The sequence below is a fragment of the Moschus berezovskii genome, chromosome 9, assembly GCF_049115385.1.
Source record: "Moschus berezovskii isolate FMDL1 chromosome 9, NW_MosBer_1.0, whole genome shotgun sequence".
NCBI classification, from domain to species: Eukaryota; Metazoa; Chordata; class Mammalia; order Artiodactyla; family Moschidae; genus Moschus; species Moschus berezovskii.
In genome coordinates this window covers 22,448,969-22,468,922 of record NC_142468.1, presented here as the reverse complement: position 1 = coordinate 22,468,922, position 19,954 = coordinate 22,448,969, and the positions used below count along the sequence as shown (strand labels likewise).

General features: G+C 40.1%; 1 protein-coding gene across 4 annotated transcripts in view; it reads left to right on the top strand.

Moving 5' to 3' along the window:
• Positions 1-19,954, top strand: part of EXD2 (exonuclease 3'-5' domain containing 2) — a 56,101-nt gene that overhangs the window by 11,270 nt on the left and 24,877 nt on the right. For 2 of the 4 annotated variants that reach the window (XM_088839508.1, XM_088839510.1), the window contains exon 2: positions 9,131-9,519. The exons of 1 other annotated variant lie outside the window; for it this stretch is intronic. In XM_088839508.1, the coding sequence (XP_088695634.1) occupies positions 9,178-9,519 (342 nt within the window). In that variant the 5' untranslated portion in view covers positions 9,131-9,177. Of the gene's footprint in view, positions 1-9,110; positions 9,520-19,954 lie in introns of all 4 variants that reach the window. One more of the 4 variants, XM_088839509.1, reaches the window with a different exon arrangement.

Genomic DNA, 19,954 nt, shown 5'->3' with positions numbered 1-19,954 from the left:
AATCCAGTAGTGGTCATATTTAACATTTATTGAACTCTAGAGTGCTAGCCAATAGGCTAAGCCAAGCTATTTCGTCATCTTACTTAAGCCTTCGGAGAAGGCAATGGCAAGCCACTCCAGTACTCTTGCCTAGAAAATCGCATGGACAGAGGAGCCTGGTGGGCTGCGGTCCATGGGGTCGCTACTAGTCGGACACGACTGAGCGACTTCACTTTCACTTTTCACTTTCACACATTGGAGAAGGAAACGGCAACCCACTCCAGTGTTCTTGCCTGGAAAATCCCAGGGATGGCGAAGCCTGGTCGGCTGCTGTCTATGGGGTCGCACAGAGTCGGACACGACTGAAGCGACTTAGCAGCAGCAGCAGCAGCAGCAGCACTTAAGCCTTACAATAATCCTACATGGTAGGTACTATATTCCTCATTTTACTGAAAAGGAAACTGAGACTTAGAGAAGTTCAGTAAATTGCCCAAGTTCATATAGCCACCAGGGCTTCATGGTGACTCAGTGGTAAAGAGTCTGCCTGCTAATGCAGGAGGTGAGGGTTCAACCCCTGGGTCAGAAAGATCCCCTGGAGAAGGAAACAGCAACCTACTCCAGGATTCTTGTACAGAGGAGTCTGGCAGTCCATGGGATCACAGAAGAGTCAGACACAACTGAGTAACTAAAACAATAACAATATAGCTGGCAAGTGTCAGAGGCCCAGCGTGTTTGACTCTGGGGCTTGTATTTTTATCCTCTGCCTTATGCTACTCTCTGAACATTTTAACTTATTGTTTAATTCATGAAAGTGAGATTTCTTTCAGGAATATAATCATAAGTCTTAAGTGAGAAACTTACTTTGCCTGTCTCAATCATGTCCAACTCTTTGCGATGCTGTGGACTGTAGCCTGACAGTCTCCTCTGTCCATGGAATTCTCCAGGCAGGAATACTGGCGTGGGTTGCCATGCCCTTCTCCAGAGGATCTTCCCAGCTCAGAGATTGAACCCAGGTCTCCTGCTTTGCAGGCAGATTTTTTTTTTTTTTTTTTAACAGTCTGAGCCACCAGGGAAGCCCATCTCTAAAAAGCACCACTTAAAAAACGTGTTTCCAATTGGACTCAGAAAAGAGTCGGACCTGATTTAGGGACTAAAGCAACAACAACAACAAAATTATGAATATATACATACTTGTACAGAATTTGAAAAATCAAAATTATTTATAACCCTACTGCCTTAGGCAATCACTGTTGTCAGTTTTATAACAGTTATTTTATACAATTATTTTATATAATTTTTAATACAGTTTTTTTAAAAAAGAATGGCAGATCCTTTGTCACTGAAGATGGTGAAGCATTGAAAGCTTTGGATCCCAGAGCCAGTCCTTAGCGAGGTGTCTTAGTCTGTATTTATAGACTACCACAGACTGGGTGGCTTAGAGACACCAGTTCTAACAGTTCTGGAGTCTGGAAGTCCATGATCAGATTGCCAGCATGGTTGAGTCTTCTGGGCTGCAGGCTGCTAACAACTTCTTATTATATCCATAGTGGCAGAGATCAGAGAGAAACAAGGTCTCCCCTGACTTTTTCCGGGCACTAATCCTATTCACTAGGTCTCCACCCTCATGACCTCATCTGACCCTAATTACCTTCCAAAGGCCCCACTTCCTAATACCATCAGTTGGAGTTTAAGATCGGAGAAGGCAATGGCAAGCCACTCCAGTACTCTTGCCTAGAAAATCCCATGGACGGAGGAGCCTGGTGGGCTGCAGTCCGTGGGGTCGCTAAGGGTCGGACACGACTGAGTGACTTCACTTTCACTTTTCACTTTCACACATTAGAGAAGGAAATGGCAACCCACTCCAGTGTTCTTGCCTGGAGAATCCCAGGGAAGGGGGAGCCTGGTGGGCTTCCGTCTGTGGGGTCACACAGAGTCGGACACGACTGAAGTGACTTGGCGGCAGCAGCAGCAGCATGAATTTCAGAGGGACACAGACATTCCATTTATAACCCAAGATTTGATTTTTCTCACTCCTAGTCCAGTGTTGAACCATACTGCTTGTTTATAGTATCACAGCTCAATAAGGGAAGACTTTTTTTAGTTTCACATGAATAAACTGTTTTGTAGTCTGATAACTGAATTAGAAATATCTATCATAAAATGTCAGCATATAATACCTTGAATTGTTTTATTCATCCAGTAAATATTTGTTTATCAGCTCTGTGCTAATTGCTTGAGATATTTATATATAAATGAAGAAGCCAGTTAAGGTGAAGAAGCGTTTGAGGTCCCTATTTTCATGGGGTTTACATTCTGGTGGGAAAGAGAGACAGTGAATGAACCAGCAGTGATTAATTCATAAGTCAAGCCAACAGGAGGAAAATCAGAAATATCCCTAAGTTTAAAAAATTGCATACAGTTGTGTAACCCACACCTCCATCAACATACAGAACTTTACCACAATTTCAGAAATTTCCTTCATATCTGAAATGCTTTTCCCTGGAATTTGGCATAACTGGCTCCTTTTTGTCATTCAGTGCACAGCTTAAATGCCTCTTCCCTGCACCCACCTCTCTCAGAGGCAACTATTGTTCAGACTGTTTTTCTACCATAGATTAGTTTTAGCTGTTCTAAATATATACATAAATAGATGTTCTTTATATATAAATAGAACTATGCAGTGTCTCTTTTATATCTGTCTTCTTTCACTCAGCCTAAGGTTATCTGAGATTCATCCAGGTTGCATGTATTAGTAATAAGTTCCTTTTTATTCTTGATTAACATTGCATTGTGTGGATGTACCAGTTGGGCTGTTTCCAGTTGGGGCTATTATGAATAAAGCTGTTATAAATATGCTTATACAAGTCTTTTTGTGGATATATTTAATTTATCCAACTTGGACTCAGAGAACCGTACCAAATCTGACCTCCTTCATCTTCCAAATCTTCCTTTTGTGGATATTGAGTTTCTCAATCCATCCTTTGTGTCTATTCTTGTATTTTTTATCTCTTTGTCTTTGTGATGCATGCTGAGTGACTTCCTCAGATTTATCTTCAGTTCAGTAACTCTTCCTCTTTCTGTCTGATCCACTGTTTGTTGAGTATTGAGTTTTTATAAAAAATTTAACAAATGTTTTTCGTATCTAGAAATTCTACTTTTTGTTGTCTCCTGTTCATGCTTTAGATTTTATTTTCCTGAATTTCCCTGGTTGTTACTTTGAAGTCTCTTTCGGATCTCATATGATTTTTTTTTTTTTTTGCTGATTCTGTTGAGCTATTTTTATTGGGTTTAGGGTTTGGGGTTTTGTGTTGTTTTCTTTCATTTGTGAGCACTCTTGTAGGGACTGATCTTCTGTGGCAATCCTGCATGTTTCTTGCATGGTGGAAAGAGTTTTATGATCAGCTCTGTCTTTTTCTAGTAGAACTTTAGTTTCTTGGCTAAGGGTTTCCTTTTGTAAGTATAACGTGAACTCAGCCCCTGTTATCAGTCCAGAGTGCAGATTTGAGGGGTTGTCTTCTCAGGGGGAACTCTGTTCATATTCTCTTTTCTTAAATTGAATGAAAGATTCTTTATATTCTATACTACTTTACAGTTTTCAAAAGTTTCACACTTATATTCAGGTATATACAGCTTTTCCCTTATAGATTATTAGAAAATATTGAGTATATTTTATGTACTATGCTATACAGTAGATCCTTATTAGTTATGTATTTTATGTATAGTAATGTGTGTATATTAATCCAAAACTCCTGTTTTATCCCTGTTCCCCCTTCCTCTTTGGTAATCATGTTTGTTTTCTTTGTGGGTCTGTTTTTTTGCCAATAAGTTCATTTGTTTCATTGTTTTAGATTTTACATTTAAGTGATATCATATGATATTTGTCTTTCTCTGTCTGACTTCACTTAGTATGGTAATCTCCAGGTCCATCCATGCTGTTGCAAGTGGCATTATTTTATTCTTTCTTATGGCCAAATAATACTCCATTGTGTATATATACCCAATCTTCTTTATCCATTTGTCTGGTGATGGACATTTGGGTTGCTTCCATGTCTTGGCTACTGTAAATACTACTTCAGTGAACACTGGGATACGTGTGTCTTTTCAAATTAGTGTTTTAGTTTTTTGGGAGTATATACTCAGGAGTGGAATTGCTGGGTCATATGGTAGTTCTTTTTTTTAAGATTTATTTATTTTTACCTATTTATTTGTGGCTCTATTGGGTCTTCGTTGCTGAGGCTTTCTCTGATTGTGGTGAGCAGGGACTACTCTTCATTGTGGTGCATGGGCTTCTCATTCCAGTGGCTTCTCTTATTGCAGACCGTGGGCTCCAGGCACGCAGGCTCAGTAGTTGTGGCACACCAGCTTAGTTGCCCTGCAGCATGTAGAATCTTCCTGGAGCAAGGATTGAACCCATGTCTCCTGCATTGGTAGGCAGACTCTTCACCACTGGACCACCAGGGAAGCACCCCACCCCCACCCCCTCTTTTCAGGAAATGAAGTTTTTTTAAAGATATTTTAAAAATTAATTTCTAAATATTTTCATTTATTTGGCTGTGCCAGATCTTAGTTGTGGCACGTGGGATCTTCAGTCTTCTTCGTTGTGGCATGCTTGGTCTTTAGTTGGGGCATGCAAACTCTTGGGCTTCCGAAGTGGCAATAGTGGTAAAGAACTTGCCTGACAGTGCAGGAGACTTAAGAGATGCAGGTTCATTTCCTGGGGTGGGAAGATACCCTGGAGGAGGGCATGGCAACCCACTCCAGAATTCTTGCCTGGAGAATCCCATGGACAGAGGAGCCTGGTGAGCTGTAGTCCATAGAGTCACACAGAATCAGACATGACTGAAGCGACTGAGCACGCATGCACATAAGCAAATTCTTAGTTGCCTCTGAGTGTCTGGAGGGGGCTGTGGGCTCAGAAAGTCTTTAGGTAGCCTATCTGCTTATGGGTTGGGCTGTGTCACCACCCAGTTAGTTGTTTGGCCTGAGGCATCCCAACATTGGTGCCTGCAAGCTATTGGGTAGGGCCACAGGCTCTAATGAGCTAGAGGGAGGAGCAAAGATCTGCACTGGCTTATATGACTGATTGAGCTCCCAAATATAACTGTTGCCAGCTGCAGCCACCCCCAGCCTCTCCAAAGCCAGCAGGTAGGTCTGACCCAGTCTCCTATCAAATTACAGCTTTTGGCCTGAGCCTCAGTGCTTGTAAAATCTTGTGTGTGTCATTCAAGAGTGGAGTCTGTATTTCCCACAATCCTTTGGGACTCCCGAAATTAAGCCCTGCTGGCATTCAAAGCCAAATGGTCTGGGGGCTAGTCTTCCTGGTGCAGGATCTCCGGGATGGGGAACCCAACGTGGGACTCAGAACTCTCGCTCCTAAGGGAGAACCTCTGCACTGTAATTATTCTCCAGTTTGTGTGTCGCCCACTTGTGAGGATGGGACTTTATATCATGACTCAGCCCCTCCTGCCCATCTTGTGGTTCCTTCTTTATGTTTTTAGTTGTAGACGATCTTTTCAGGAGGTTGTGGTCTTTTTTCGTAGATGGTTGTTCTGTAGATAGGTATAGTTTTGGTGTGCTTGTGAGAGGAGGTGAACTCAGGGTCTTTCTATTCTACCATCTTGATCGATCTCCAAGGAACTGTTCATATTCTCACTGTTGGGTGGGTGACTTACCTGGGCCATGGTGGCTGAACACCTAGAGGTTCTTTTATTGAACAAGGCAACACTTTCCTGCATCTTTGCTGTGCTCTGGGCCTGTGGCCTAGACTTCTGTCCCTGGGCTGGTGATATACCGCCACATTGGGGCTGGTATGTGTTCTGGTCTCTGCCCAACTTTTCCTCCTACCCACTGCAGGTTCCGTCTTCCATTTCTGACACCTGTCTTCTTTTTAAGTTTAACTGTGTATTAAACTTTTGTTATCTCTTTAATATTTTTTCCAAAATTTGTATTGTTTAGAGTGAGAAAAGGAAGGTTTTTTTTTTTAAATCTTCTCAGAGTATTTTAACTAGAAATCTCGTTATGCAAGTTCTTTAATCTCATTAAGTCTCAATTTCTTCTCCAGGAAAAGTACTGGAGAACATACACATGAATCTTGAAGCATAGTTTCTGCAAAAAAGTATTTTAAGAACAGCATAGCCATTTTGTTTTCATTAGTACTGTAATAACTGTTGTGATTCCATTTTTTCTCCAATGCTGAATACCTCTGTAGGCATAATGATCAGTTGTTGTAAATATTAAAGTATTTTTAAAAATTTGTTGTTGAAACTTTTAAAACTTGATAAAAACAGTACACATTGGGAGTTCCTTGGTGGCTTTTCAGTTAGGATCCCGGGCTTTCTTTGGTGGCCCGAGTTAAGTCTCTGGTCTAGAACTGAGATCCCAAAAGCCGTGTGGTGTGGCTGAAACAAAATACACATTGAATGGAAATCAAGAATCACAGAGCAGTAGTGTTGTTCAGTTGCTAACTCCTCTTCGACTCTGCGACCCCATGGACTGCAGCACGTCAGGCTTCCCTGTCTTTCACTATCTCCTAGAGTTTGCTCAAACTCATATCCATTGAGTCGGTGATGCCATCCAACCATCTTGTATTCTGTCACCCACTTCTCCTCCTGCCTTCAATCTTTCCCAGCATCAGGGTCTTTTCCAGTGAGTCGGCTCTTTGCATCAGGTGGCCAAAGAACTGAAGCTTCAGCTTCAGCATCAATCCTTCCAGTTCAGGGTTGATTTCCTTTGGGATTGACTGGTTTGATCTCCTTGCTGTCCAAGGGACTCTCAAGAATCTTCTCCAGCACCGCAATTTGAAAACATCAATTCTTTGATGCTCAGCCTTCTTTGGGCTACTTTGGTGGCTCAGAAGGTAAAGAATCCGCCTGCAACGCAGGAGACCTGAGTTCGATCCCTGGGTTGGGAAGATCCCCTGGAGGAGGGCGGGGTAACCCACTCCAGTATTCTTGTCTTGGAGAATCCCCATGGACAGAGGAGCCTCATGGGCTATAGTACATGGGGTTGCAAAGAGTCGGACACGACTGAGCGACTAAGCACAGCAGCCTTCTTTATGGTCCAATTCTCACATCCATACATGGCTATTTGAAAAGTATAGGTGGGGTCTAGCAAATTGCTGTGTCTTTGAACAGTATAGATTTTAGGTCAGAGATTACAGAGGGGTCGCCCCAGAACCCAAAATAGTTTAATTTTTAAATTATTTTTAAAATTTATTGAAACCTCAAATTTTTTTTATTTCGCTGGCACAGTGTTTCAGAAACTAAATTTGTTGCTGACACTTGAAAATGGTGATATTTCACATAAAATTCAGGTATCTAACTTCTCTTAAGTCATCAAGATAGTCTGAACATACTGGGTCTGCTTCACGAATAGGTGAGGAAGATCACAACAGCTTGTGCTCGATGGTTGCTCTCCCATGTTTTCCCTCCATTACGGAGGCCAAAGGCCACTTGCCATTTATTATTACCCTTGTGAAAGTGAAAGTGTTAGTCGCTCTTTTCGACCCCATGGACTGTAGCCTGCCAGGCTCCGTTCTTGGAATTCTCCAGGCAAGAATACTGGAGTGGATAGCCATTCCCATTCCCTATTACATTTTTACTGTTGTTTTAAAAATAGTACAGAAATAGTAGTATATACCTATTTTTCTATCAAAAATAGGAAAACAAAAGATAGGTGGTCAAAAACCATATTGTAAGTATCGGTAAAAAAGTTAATCAGTTAATCCAAGGAAGAAATGAAAGGTTCTATCTGAGCCAAATTGGAGGATTGTAACCTGGGAAGAGCATCTCAGAAAGCTCTGAAAATTGTTCCATCACTGAGAAGTCAAGGCACAGTTATAAAAGATTTTTGGGACTGAGGGCTGTCCATCAGATGTTGTATTACTGCCCATTTATATTACCGAGATCTAAGTGCCATGTGACCCTTTGTGAGATCAAGAAGGAATGTTATCTCTGAGGAGTTGTCTTATTGATGCTAGGAGAATATTGCTCTTTATGACTGAGCAGGTATTTCTGCCAATGGGGGAGTTTAGGCTAATGTATAGTGCATATACATAATGCACAGTGGGAAGAGAGAGGAGGCCAAAGGACAGAAAAAATTTTTTGTTTTTCTTGACTTGCCATAAAATAATGAATTTTATTTCATGTATGAAAAATGTAGAAGAAACTGTTTTGTGATAGCAAGGAAGACAGTGTCTGTCAGTTTTCTCTTGCACTTGGCTTGCTTCACTTATTTATGTTACCCTGTTTTGACCTTGTGAACATTTCAAATTGCAGCCCCCTCTTGGCTCTCTAAGTTCTGCTCTTTTTGATTCCTAGTCTGTCTTCTCTTTTGCATTGCCCTAGTCTACCCTCGGTAATTGAGTGTGTTTCTATGGGAGAACTACTGAGAACTTCTGAAACAACAGAAAGTCCACGTTTACTCAAGCCTGTGTTCCATCCTCTACAGCTCACACCTTCTAGAAAAGTAAAAGTCTCCCCACCAACTCGATGGTGATTAGATTTTTCAAATTGCAAAGCAGATGTTTCTGTTCAATTGTTAGAAATTGAGGGTTCAAGCACAAACACCCCAAGGAAGACCCATTAACTAAAATTTACTCACATTACATCAGCAAGTGGAAGTAAGAGTCTAGATTTTTTTCTATTTTGATTTTGTAGGATTAAGAGAACCCTGGGCAACTGGTAGAGGGCAGGGTTTTTTCCTTGGATAAGGATGGAGACACAGGTAGAATATATGCATGTGTGCTCAATCGCTCAGTTGTGTCTGACACTTTGCGACCGCGTGGACTGTAGCCCTCCAGGCTTTTCTGTCCATGGGATTCTCCAGGTAAGAATACTGGAGTGGGTTGCGATTTCCTTCTCCAGCTTATCTTCCCTACCCAGGGATCGAACCCTCATCTCCTGCATTTTCCTGAAATGACAGATTCTTTACCGCTGAGCCATCTGGGAAGCCAGAAGTAGAGTACAGGACATACCAAAGGGGGAAAAAATTAAAACACCACTGTTTCACACGGAAATTTGTAGCGATTGTTTAAGTTTGTGGTTTCATGGATTGTGAATGGAACACTTTTTTTTGCGGGGTGGAGGGGGTACTTGTTTCCATGTAGCTTCAAATTCTATTTATAAATATAGTGGTACCATTTGTTTTGCAGATTGCGGGTTTAGTGATATGCTTTCCTAAACAGCAGGAAAGTTGAAGATGTCTAAACACTTAGTGGCCTTGACAGTGACCACCCTTCTTGGTGTGGCTGTTGGAGGGTTTGTCCTGTGGAAGGGCTTCCAGCGCCGGAAGAGTAAATCGAGCCCGGTGACCCGGCAGCGGCTGTCGCAGCAGCAGCAGCAGCAAGTGCCAGGTGGGAGAGAGCTGCCCGCTCCAGGAGAGGACCAGCCGCACTCCATTGCCCCCAGAGCCTCATGGGAAGAGAGGATCCTCGGAGCAAAGGTGATGACTGTGTCTCAGGAGGTGGAGTGGGATCAAATTGAACCCTCGCTTAGGAGTGAGTTAGAAGATTTTCCAGTGCTTGGGATCGACTGTGAGTGGGTAAGTTAAAAAGCAAAACTGAAACAAGTATTTTCCGCTTTTCCAGAGATCTTGAGTAGTCAAATAGAGGATAAGATTAAAGGAGAATTAGCTTATTCTTAGTTCAGTTCAGTTCAGTCGCTTAGTTGTGTCTGACTCTTTGCAACCCATGGACCTCAGCACACCAGGCCTCCCAGTCCACCACCAACTCCCGGAGTATACTCATTGAGTCAGTGATGTCATCCAACCATCTCATCCTCTGTCGTCCCCTTCTCCTCCCACCTTCAGTCTTTCCCAGTGTCAGAGTCTTTTCAAGTGAGTCAGCTCTTTGCATCAAGTGGCCAAAGTATTGGAGTTTCAGCTTCAACATCAGTCCTTCCAATGAATATTCAGGACTGATTTCCTTTAGGATGGAATGGTTGGATCTCTTTGCAGTGCAAGGGACTCTCAAGAGTCTTCTCCAACACCACAATTCAAAAGCATCAATTCTTCGCCACTCAGCTTTCTTTATAGTCCAACTCTCACATCCATACATGACCACTGAAAAAACCATAGCCTTGACTAGACAGACCTTTGTTGGCAAAGTAATGTCTCTGCTTTATAATATGATGTCTAGGTTGGTCATAACTTTCCTTCCAAGGAGTAAGCGTCTTTTCATTTCATGGCTGCAGTCACCATCTGCTGTGATTCTAGAGCCCCCCAAAATAAAGTCTGTCACTGTTTCTATTGTTTCCCCATCTATTTGCCATGAAATGGTGGGACTAGATGCCATGATCTTAGTTTTCTGAATGTTGAGTTTTAAGCCAACTTTTTCACTCTCTTCTTTCACTTTCATCAAGAGGCTCTTTAATTCTTCTTCCCTTTCTGCCATAAGGGTGGTGTCATCTGCCTATCTGAGGTTATTGATATTTCTCCCAGCAATCTTGATTCCAGCTTGTGCTTCATCCAGTCCAGCGTTTCTCATGATGTACTCTGCATATAAGTTAAATAAGCAGGGTGACAATATACAGCCTTGACGTAACCCTTTCCCTATTTGGAACCAGTCTGTTGTTCCATGACCAGTTCTAACTGTTGCTTCCTGACCTGCATACAGATTTCTCAGGAGGCAGGTCAGGTGGTGTGGTATTCCCATCTCTTTCAGAATTTTCCACATCTCTTATTAATTCAGCATAATACCTTGCTAAGATTCTGTTATCTATGTGTTCTAGATATCTGGAGTGCAGTCAGGAGCCAGGAAATATAATCAAAGGAGGCCCCAAGCAGAATAGCTGCCACCAAATCAGATCACAGGTTGGTAGGAGGAACGAAAGATGCCAATACAGTGATGACCAAGAAGAGAACACCTGATGGTGTAGGAAAAGTTTAGTAGTCACACACGGCCTTACAGAGCCACTACTGAGGGTATTTCTTTATATCAGCAATAGTTGAGTAGTGGTTTACATCAGTGACCTTGGGCCATCAGGAAAGGATTGGGGATTTTTAGTTTATTGTGTATAAGAATTATGTCATTTTAGAAATATTAACATATTCTATGTTATTTTAGAAATGTTTATATCAAAAACAATAGAAGAAAGCATTAGTAAACATTGAGCTTTAGTAGATTAGAAAAATTCTCATTTGTCAAACACCTTGATTATTCCAACTAAATGAAGTATAACTGCAGAAACAATGGGGCGGGATGAAGTGAATAGTTAGTAACAGCTATTGATTTAATTGTGATATGTTTACTATAGCAGAGTAAGTTAAAGTGGCAAATAGTCCAAAACCCCCTTCATTTTAGCTTTCTGTGTATTGAACTTCCGCTGATGCCACACCTCCCTTCGGATGTGATTGCATTTCCCTGATTGCAGCCACAGAAAAACCTTCATCCATCCTCCTTCTTGCCATGCTTCTGTCTCGGATTTCCTTTCTCTTTCGTTTGCTTTTGTGTATTTGCTTAGTTTTTATTTTTGTCCTTGTTTTATACCGTCAGTATTTATTTAGATTTACCAAAGTGTTTACCTTTTTCTTTGCTCATCTTTCCTTGTATCTCAGAACTTTCTGGCATCATCCTCTTTAATCTGTTGTTTAGAAGTTCACTTTTTGAGGGGTCATTGATAGTAAATTAATTATTATTATTCTGTGAAAGTGAAAGTATTAGTTGCTCAGTCCTATCTGATTCTTTGCGACCCCATAGACTGTAGCCCACCCAGGCTCCTCTGAACTTGGGATTCTCCAGGCAAGAATATTGGAGTGGGTTGCCATTCCCTTCTCCGAGGGATCTTCCAGACCCAGGGATTGAACCTGGGTCTCTTGCATTGCAGGCGGATTCTTTACTGTCTGAGCCATCAAGGAACCCCATTGTTCTGAAAGTGTCCTTATTTTACTTTTGATCTTTGAAGATATTTTCACTGGATACAAAATTCTAGTTTAGCAGCTTATCAGTTTCAAGGTCACTTTCCACTGTCTTCTGGCTTCCATTGTTGCTGTTGAAAGTAACTGTCTGTCTAAATGTTGATTCTTTATACATACTCAGATTTTTTGTAGACACTTTTAAGATTTTCTTTTTGAATTGCTGATTCTGAAGATTCACTAATAATCTAAGAGAGACTAAGTGTTGTCATCTTTCTGTATTTCCTGCTTGGGATTCAGAGAGGTGTCTGGATATGGTGATTGGTATTGTACATCAGTTCTAAATTCTCTTTGAAGGTTGCCTTCACCCTGCTTTTTCTTCTCTTCCTCCTCTGCTTACCCCTCCTCTTTCACCTCTTCTTTCTTGTTGAAATTTGATCAGCTATATTCTGAACTTTTTTGCTCTCCTACATGTCTTTTAATCTCTTTTGTATTAAACATGTCTTAATCTCTGGATTTATTCTCACAATTTATTTCACAATTTCTTCAGGTCTCTTTTCAGTTCCCTTTTTATTTCTTTCATTTTGTCTAATCTGCTATTTAACTTACTCTTTGAATCTTTTTTTTAAACCTTTTTTATTGTGAAATAAAACACATCAAGAAAAGTGCCTGAAACAAAAATATTAATATAACAGCTAGATGGTTTATCTAAAGAGAACAGTGTGTGACTGGAAACTGGGTCAAGAAACAGTATTTGTTGGCACCCCAGAAGCTCCCCTTGTGGCCCCTTATAATCATTGTCCCCCCCACCAGGGTTACTATTATCTTGATTTTATGGCATTTACTTTCTTGTCTTTCTTTATACTTTTATGACTTAAACATGCATCCCTAGACACTATAGTTAAGTTTTGTCTGCTTTTAAAATGTAATGTAAATGAAAATATCTAGTATGTATTTTGTGTCTGGCTTCCTTTGTTCCAACATTATGCTTGTAAGGTTTATCCATGTTGTATGTGACTGTGGTTTCATTACCATATATGTCCATTGTGTGAATATATCATGATTTATTCATCCACTTTAATGTTGATGAACTTTTGGGTTGTTCACGGTTGGGGCTATTACGAAGAATGCTGAAGTGAACAAATGCACTTATTATTGGGCATACAGTATTTATGAGTGGAGTCCTGGGTCTTGGAGTTTTATGTATATCTTTAACTCTTATGCTAAATTGTATTCCAAGATGGTTTTAACTAGTTTACCCTCGTCATTAGTAATGAGTGTACCCATTGTTTTCAGCTGTTTTCAGAAGTGGTTCTAAAAATTTGACTTCTCACTAAGACTGTATGATGGACAGGGAGGCCTGGCATGGTGCGATTCATGGGGTCGCAAAGAGTCGGACATGACTGAGTGACTGAACCGAACTGAACTGAAGACTGTATGAAAATCGCCTTTGTCCTATATCCTTGTCCACATCTGGTGCTGTCAGATTTAAAAATTTTAGCTCTTCTAATGGATGTGTAGTAATATTTCATTGTGGTTTTAACTTGCGTATCCCTGATGAGCCCTGAGATTGAGCATCTTTTTAAAAATTTTTTAATCAAGTTTTCTTTTTCTTATTGATTTATAGGAGTTCTTTTATGTTTTCGTTTTGAGCCCTTTGTGAGTTAAATGTATTGTAAATGTCTTTCCACATTCTGTGGATTGCCTTTACATTCTTTTAAAGCTTAATGATCAGAAAATCTATACAGTGCTGTATAACAAGGCTTATCTTATCTCTCTAGTCATGAGTATACTCTCCTATATTACTTTCTTGGAGTTTTGTAGTTTTAGCCTTTCATATTTAGATTTTATACTCTATCTGGAATTGAGTGTGTGTGTGTGTGTGTATGTCTGTGTGTGTGTATGTTTGTGTGTGTGTTTGTATGTATGTGTATGTGTGTGTATATGTGTATGTTTGTGTGTGTATATGTTTTTTGTGTGTATGTTTGTGTGTGTTTTTGTGTGTATGTTTGTGTGTGTGTATGTATGTGTGTATGTTTGTGTGTGTGTATGTTTGTGTGTGTGTTTGTGTGTATGTGTGTGCTTGTGTGTGTGTTTATGTGTGTCTGTGTGTGTGTGTCTGTGTGTGTATATGTGTGTGTTTGTGTGTGTGTGTGTGTGTGTGTGTGTATGATGTGAGGTAGAGTTGAGTTTCATTTTTTACCCTCATGGATATTCAGTTGTCCTAGCACTATTGGTTGAAAAGATAAAATTTTTTCTCACTGCTGTGCAATGCCACTTTACTATAAAACGAGTATCTGTATATGAGTTGATCTTTTTCTGGACACTCTAGTAATCTAATTTTCTATTCTTCCACCGGTAGTCACAAACTGTCTTAGTTAAGTTGCTTTATAATGACTCTTGATATCCGTGACAGCAAGACTTCCTTTTTTTTTTGGCCTGATCTTAAGTTCTCTGACCAGAGATTGAACCTGTGCCCCCCTGCAGTGGAAGCACAGAGTCTTAACCACTGGACCTCCAAGGAAGTCCCAGCAACACTTTCTATCTTATTATTTTCCCAGAAGGTCTTGGATATTCTTGGTCCTTTGCATTTCCTTGTATATTTTAGAATCGACTTTTCAAGTTCTACCAAAGAAAACTTCTTGATGTTTTGATTGCATTGGATGGATCAGTTTGTGAAGAATTGACCTTATTCTAATATAAAAATATTTATTTAGATCATTAACTTCTCTTAGTAATGTATTTGTAGTTTTCTGAGATTTAATAAATCCTATTATAAATGAAATCTTAGAAGATGTTGTTTCTGATATATAGAAATGTAGTTTTATTAAAAAACTTAACTAAACTGACTTAGTAATTCTAATTACTTGTAGATTCTTTTGGATTTCTGTGTAAACTGTTATATCATCTGTGAAGTGAGAATTTTCTTTCCAGTCCTTACACTTTGTATTTCTTTTCCTGCCTTACTGTTTGGCCAGGATCATAATATAGTGCTAAGTATGAGTGGTGATAGTAGGCATCCTTGATTCATTCCCTATCGTAGAATGACAGCTTTCAACATTTTCACATTGAGTATGTTGGTTGCGTAGCATCATCGACTCAATGGACATTAGTCTGGGCAAACTCTGAGAGATAGTGAAGGACAGGGAAGCCTGGCAGTCTGCAGTCCATGGGGTCGCAAATAGTCGGATATGACTTAGCAACTGAACGCAACAAATGTTATCTGCAGTAAGGTTTGTTTACAGATTAAATATATTCAATTCTATTCTTGGTTTCTTTCTCTTTTTAATTTATTTGGCTGTGCTGGGTCTTAGTTGTAGCACTCGGGGTCTTCCTTGCAGCGTGTGAGATCTAGTTCCCTGACCAGGGATCAAACCTGGGCCCCCTTCATTGGGAGCACAGAGCTTAACCATGGGACCACCAGGGAAGTCCCTTTTCTTGGTTCTTAAGAGTTTTTATGTTGTTTTGTTTTTCTGGTTGTACTGCATGGCTTGTGTGATCTTAGTTCCCTAACCAGGAAGTGAACCCAGGCTCTTGGCAGTGAAAGCATGGAGTCCTAATCACCAGACTGCCGGGGAATTCACTAGAGGTTTGTTTTTTTTTTTTTGAAGAATGAAATATTGTTGTTGGAGCAACATAGATGGACCCAGAAGATACTAAATCAGACAAAGACAGATATTCTAGGATATCACCTAATATGATACAAGTGAATCTATATACAAAACAGAAATAGATTCACAGACATAGAAAACGAATCAGTTTTCTGTTTAACAAAGGGAAAAGGAGGTGGAGGAGGGATAAATTAGGAGTGTGGGATTAGCAGATATAAGCTGTTATACATAAAATAGATAAACAACAAGGGTTTATTATATATCTTGTAATAACCTATAATGGAAATTAATCTGAAATATATATATAACTGAATCCCTTTGCCCTACACCTGAAACTCACAATTTTATAAATCAATTATATTTCAGTTTTTTAAAAGCTTTTTTTTAATCATAAATAGTTGTTGAATTTTATCAAGTGCCTTTTCTGCATTTCTTGAGATGAGTATGTGGTTTTTCTCCTTTAGTCTGTTGTGATGAAATACATTGATTTTTAAATTCCTGGAATAAACCCAACTTGGTCATGATGTCTTATTCTTCTTATACATTGCTGAATTCATTTTGCTAGTGTTTTTTTTAAAAAAAAACACAGAGAAGGCAAAGGCAAGCCACTCCAGTACTCTTGCCTAGAAAATCCCATGGACGGAGGAGCCTGGTGGGCTGCAGTCCATGGGGGTCGCTACGAGTCAGACATGATTGAGCGACTTCACTTTCACTTTTCACTTTCACACATTGGAGAAGGAAATGGCAACCCACTCCAGTGTTCTTGCCTGGAGAATCCCAGGGACAGGGGAGCCTGGTGGGCTGCCATCTAGGGGGTCACACAGAGTCGGACACGACTGAAGTGACTTAGTAGTAGTAGTAGTGTTTTTAAAAAAGTCTATACTCATAAGTGATACTGGCTTATAATTCTACTTTCTAGAAATGACCTTGTCAGATTTTGATTAAAGTGTGAGGCTGGCTTCATACAACAGGTTAGGGCTGTTCATTATTTTTGTGTTCTCTGGAAAAGTTTGTGTAAGATTGCCAATTCTTTTTTCCTTAAATGATTAAAATCTACTGGTGAAACCATCTGGAATTTTCTTTTAAGGGAGGTTTCTGAATTATAAATACAATATTAAGACAGTTTGGAGGCTATTCATGTTTCCTATTTCTTCATGTCTGTTTTGATAAATTATATTTTTCGTCTAAATCTGTCTTTTTTTTCACAATTTTAAATTACAGACATATACTTGTTTATAATATCCTCTAACAATTTTTTTTCCTATCAGATGGATATGTAAAGATGGCTCCTTTTTCATTTTTGACATTGCTTATTTGCTTCTCTCCTTTTTCTTGATTACTCCTTCCATGTGTTTATCAATGTTATTAGTCTTTTCAAAAAATCAGCTTCCGGCATTGTTGGTCTTTATCGTTTGTGTTCTATCATACCAATTTGTGCTCTTCATTATTTCTTTTCTTCTACTTGCCTGAGTATATTTGCTATTTATCTATTCTTCAACCTACTCTAATCTGACATCCTATCATACTGCTGCACTGAAAGTGTTGAAGTTGATGGCTTTCTTGTTTTCCAATCCAGTGGACACTTATTTGAAGTCATGTTATGCTAGCTCTCCAGAGCTCTGTGTAATTCCTGCACGAGACATTCCCTCTGGCTTTCATGCTGTCACACTCTCCTATTTCCTGTCTTAATGGTCTTTCCTCTTTAAAAAAAAATTTCTTTTTAAATTATTTAATTTTTTTTGGCTATGCTGAGTCTTTGCTGTTGCACAGGCTTTTCTCTCATTGTGGTGAAGGGCTTCTCATTACCGTGGCTTCTCCTGCTGTGGAGTACGGGCTCCAGAGTGCATCACTTCAGTTCAGTTCAGTCGCTCAGTCGTGTCCGACTCTTTGTGACCCCATGAATCACAGCACGCCAGGCCTCCCTGTCCATCACCAACTCCCGGAGTTCACTCAAACTCATGTCCACAGAGTCAGTGACGCCATCCAGCCATCTCATTCTCTGTCGTCCCCTTCTCCTCCCGCCCCGAACCTTTCCCAGCATCAGAGTCTTTTCCAGTGAGTCAACTCGTCACATGAGGTGGCCAAAGTATTGGAGTTTCAGCTTTAGCATCAGTCGTTCCAATGAAAACCCAGGATTGATCTCCTTTAGAATGGAGAGTGCATAGGCTTCAGTATTTGAGGCACGTGGGCTCAGTAGTTGCCGCTTCCAGGCTTCAGAGCACAGGCTCAATAGGTCACGGGCTTAGCTGCTTTAAGACATGTGGGATCTTCCTGGACCAGGGATCAAACCCATGTCTCCTGCATTGGCAGGCGGATTCTTTACCACTGAGCCACCAGGGAAGCCCCTAGTCTTCCTCTTTTTCCTTTTCTGATCCCCCTTCTACCTCATATCTAAATATTGAGATGACTTATGCCTGGTCTCTTCTGTACCCACCCCAGTTCAAACTCAGATGCCTACGAGGTCCAGATAGGAAATGTCAGTGAATGATGCAGAGTAATTGTTTTGCATTTTCGAAGGCATAGGAATATTTTTCAATTTCATAAAGAAATATGTTCCCTTCCTTTTTTCTTTTAACACAAGGTCTATGATCTATTTTCCATTTTCCTAGTTTTGATAGGGATATGGACTGAGAAATATTTCTCTCTATTGGAGAAACAGTGGTTTACAGCTACAGTGATAAATGGGAAATGACAGTTGGCTTCAGTGTTGAGAAGACATTATGGTGAATTAGAGAATTTGTGCCTTATGTAAATGAAGAAGCTGCTGTGCAGTTCAAGCCAAGTGTTGCCAGATTGTCCAGTTCTTTAAAAAGAAACTTAACATAATAGATTTTTTAAAATGTGAGCTCCACTAATTTAAAAGTTCTGACACAGTTTTTAAAATGTGGAGACCAAAAAAATAATATTAAACATATCTGTGGGTCAGCACCTCTAACTTATGTCCTCTATATTCTTTTTCTAAGGGGTCTCATGTAATTTTGTGGCTTTAAGTGTCATTGATAAGCTGAAGACTTTCAAAATTAGAACTCCAGCTCTTTATATCCATCTTTCTACTTGAATCCTCCCTTGAATGTCTAATAGTCGTCTCAGACTTAATATGTTCCTAACAGAGTGCTTGATTTTTCTTCCCACACTTGTATTATCCCTAGTCTTCTCCACCTTCAAGATTAAAATCAGAGAGACATCCTCCCTCTTAAAGGTTGTCTAACAGAAGTGAAATGATTGAAAGTCAGACACAAACAGGCAGTTACAGAATGTTAAGTTTCTTTAATGGCAAAATATATGGAAATTCAAAGAAGCAGTTATAGAAAGCAGGGAATAACACAGCATTCTGCCAGATAGAGGTATGTGTTTCCAGATTCCCCTGAGTTACCCATGGTGATGTGCAACTATGGATAAATCCTGTACAAAATGAGGATTCTGCCATGTTTTAGAAGCTATTATTGCCTTTCTCCTGGAGGCAGGGGATGGAGATGTTAAATATCTTTCTGGCCCCTGACTCCTGCCTGATTTTTCTGGAGTCTCTGGCTATAGACAGCCTTGCTTAACAGATGCAAATAATTAGTGTAATAAAGACTGAATGAAGTGAAGGTCATTTTCCCAAGAGCATCCCTCTGCAGGCCTAGGCTTCAGGCTTGCCTGAAGTCACCTCCCTTTTCCTTACTATTAACCCTTCTCTTCCATTTAGGAAGTATTACCAGTGCTAGCTCTGAAATAGATTTTGCATCATCTACATCTTTACATCTTCTCTATTTCCTTCCTAGTCCAAGCCTCAGGTATTTCTTATCTGCACCTTTGAAATGCCTCCTGACTGGCTTCCCTACTTGGACTCTTATATACCTACGATCCCTTTTCCATAGAGTTAGCAAAGTGATCTTTTAAAAATGCACACCTGATCATCTCAGTTCCCTGCCTAAAAAACCTCCAGTGCTTTGTATATAACCAAGATGTCTTAATTACTTATGTGTTCTTAATGATTCATGTTCTTTCGCCTCTCTCAGCATCTCTCATTTTGTCTCCTATTCTCTTTCCATCCTCTTTCTTACTATTTTCCAGCCCCATTGGGCCTTCATTCTGTTGCCCAAATGGACAAGCTCATTTCTGTCTCAAAGCCATGGTCTAATTTAACTGATATATTAACTCCACAGAGGGGGTACTCAATGTGTATGCATGCTAAGTCGCTTCAGTCGTGTCGTCTTTGCGACCCTATGGACTGTAGCCCACCAGGCTCTTCTGTCCCTGGGATTCTTCAGGCAAGAATACCAGAGTGGGTTGCCATGCCCTCCTCCAGAGGATCTTCCCAACCCAGGTATCAAACCTGTGGCTCCTGCATTGCAGGCAGATTCTTTACTGCTAGTTAACTTTGTTCCAGCCCATAAATATGGTTTCAGATTTTTCTTTGCTCCCTGCTGCCATCGTGGGGTCATTTAAAGAATCACAGACTTTTCCATAATTTAAACTAATTCTCTCTGATCACTGAAATACAGGAAAGGTGTTAGAAATTGTGTTTACAA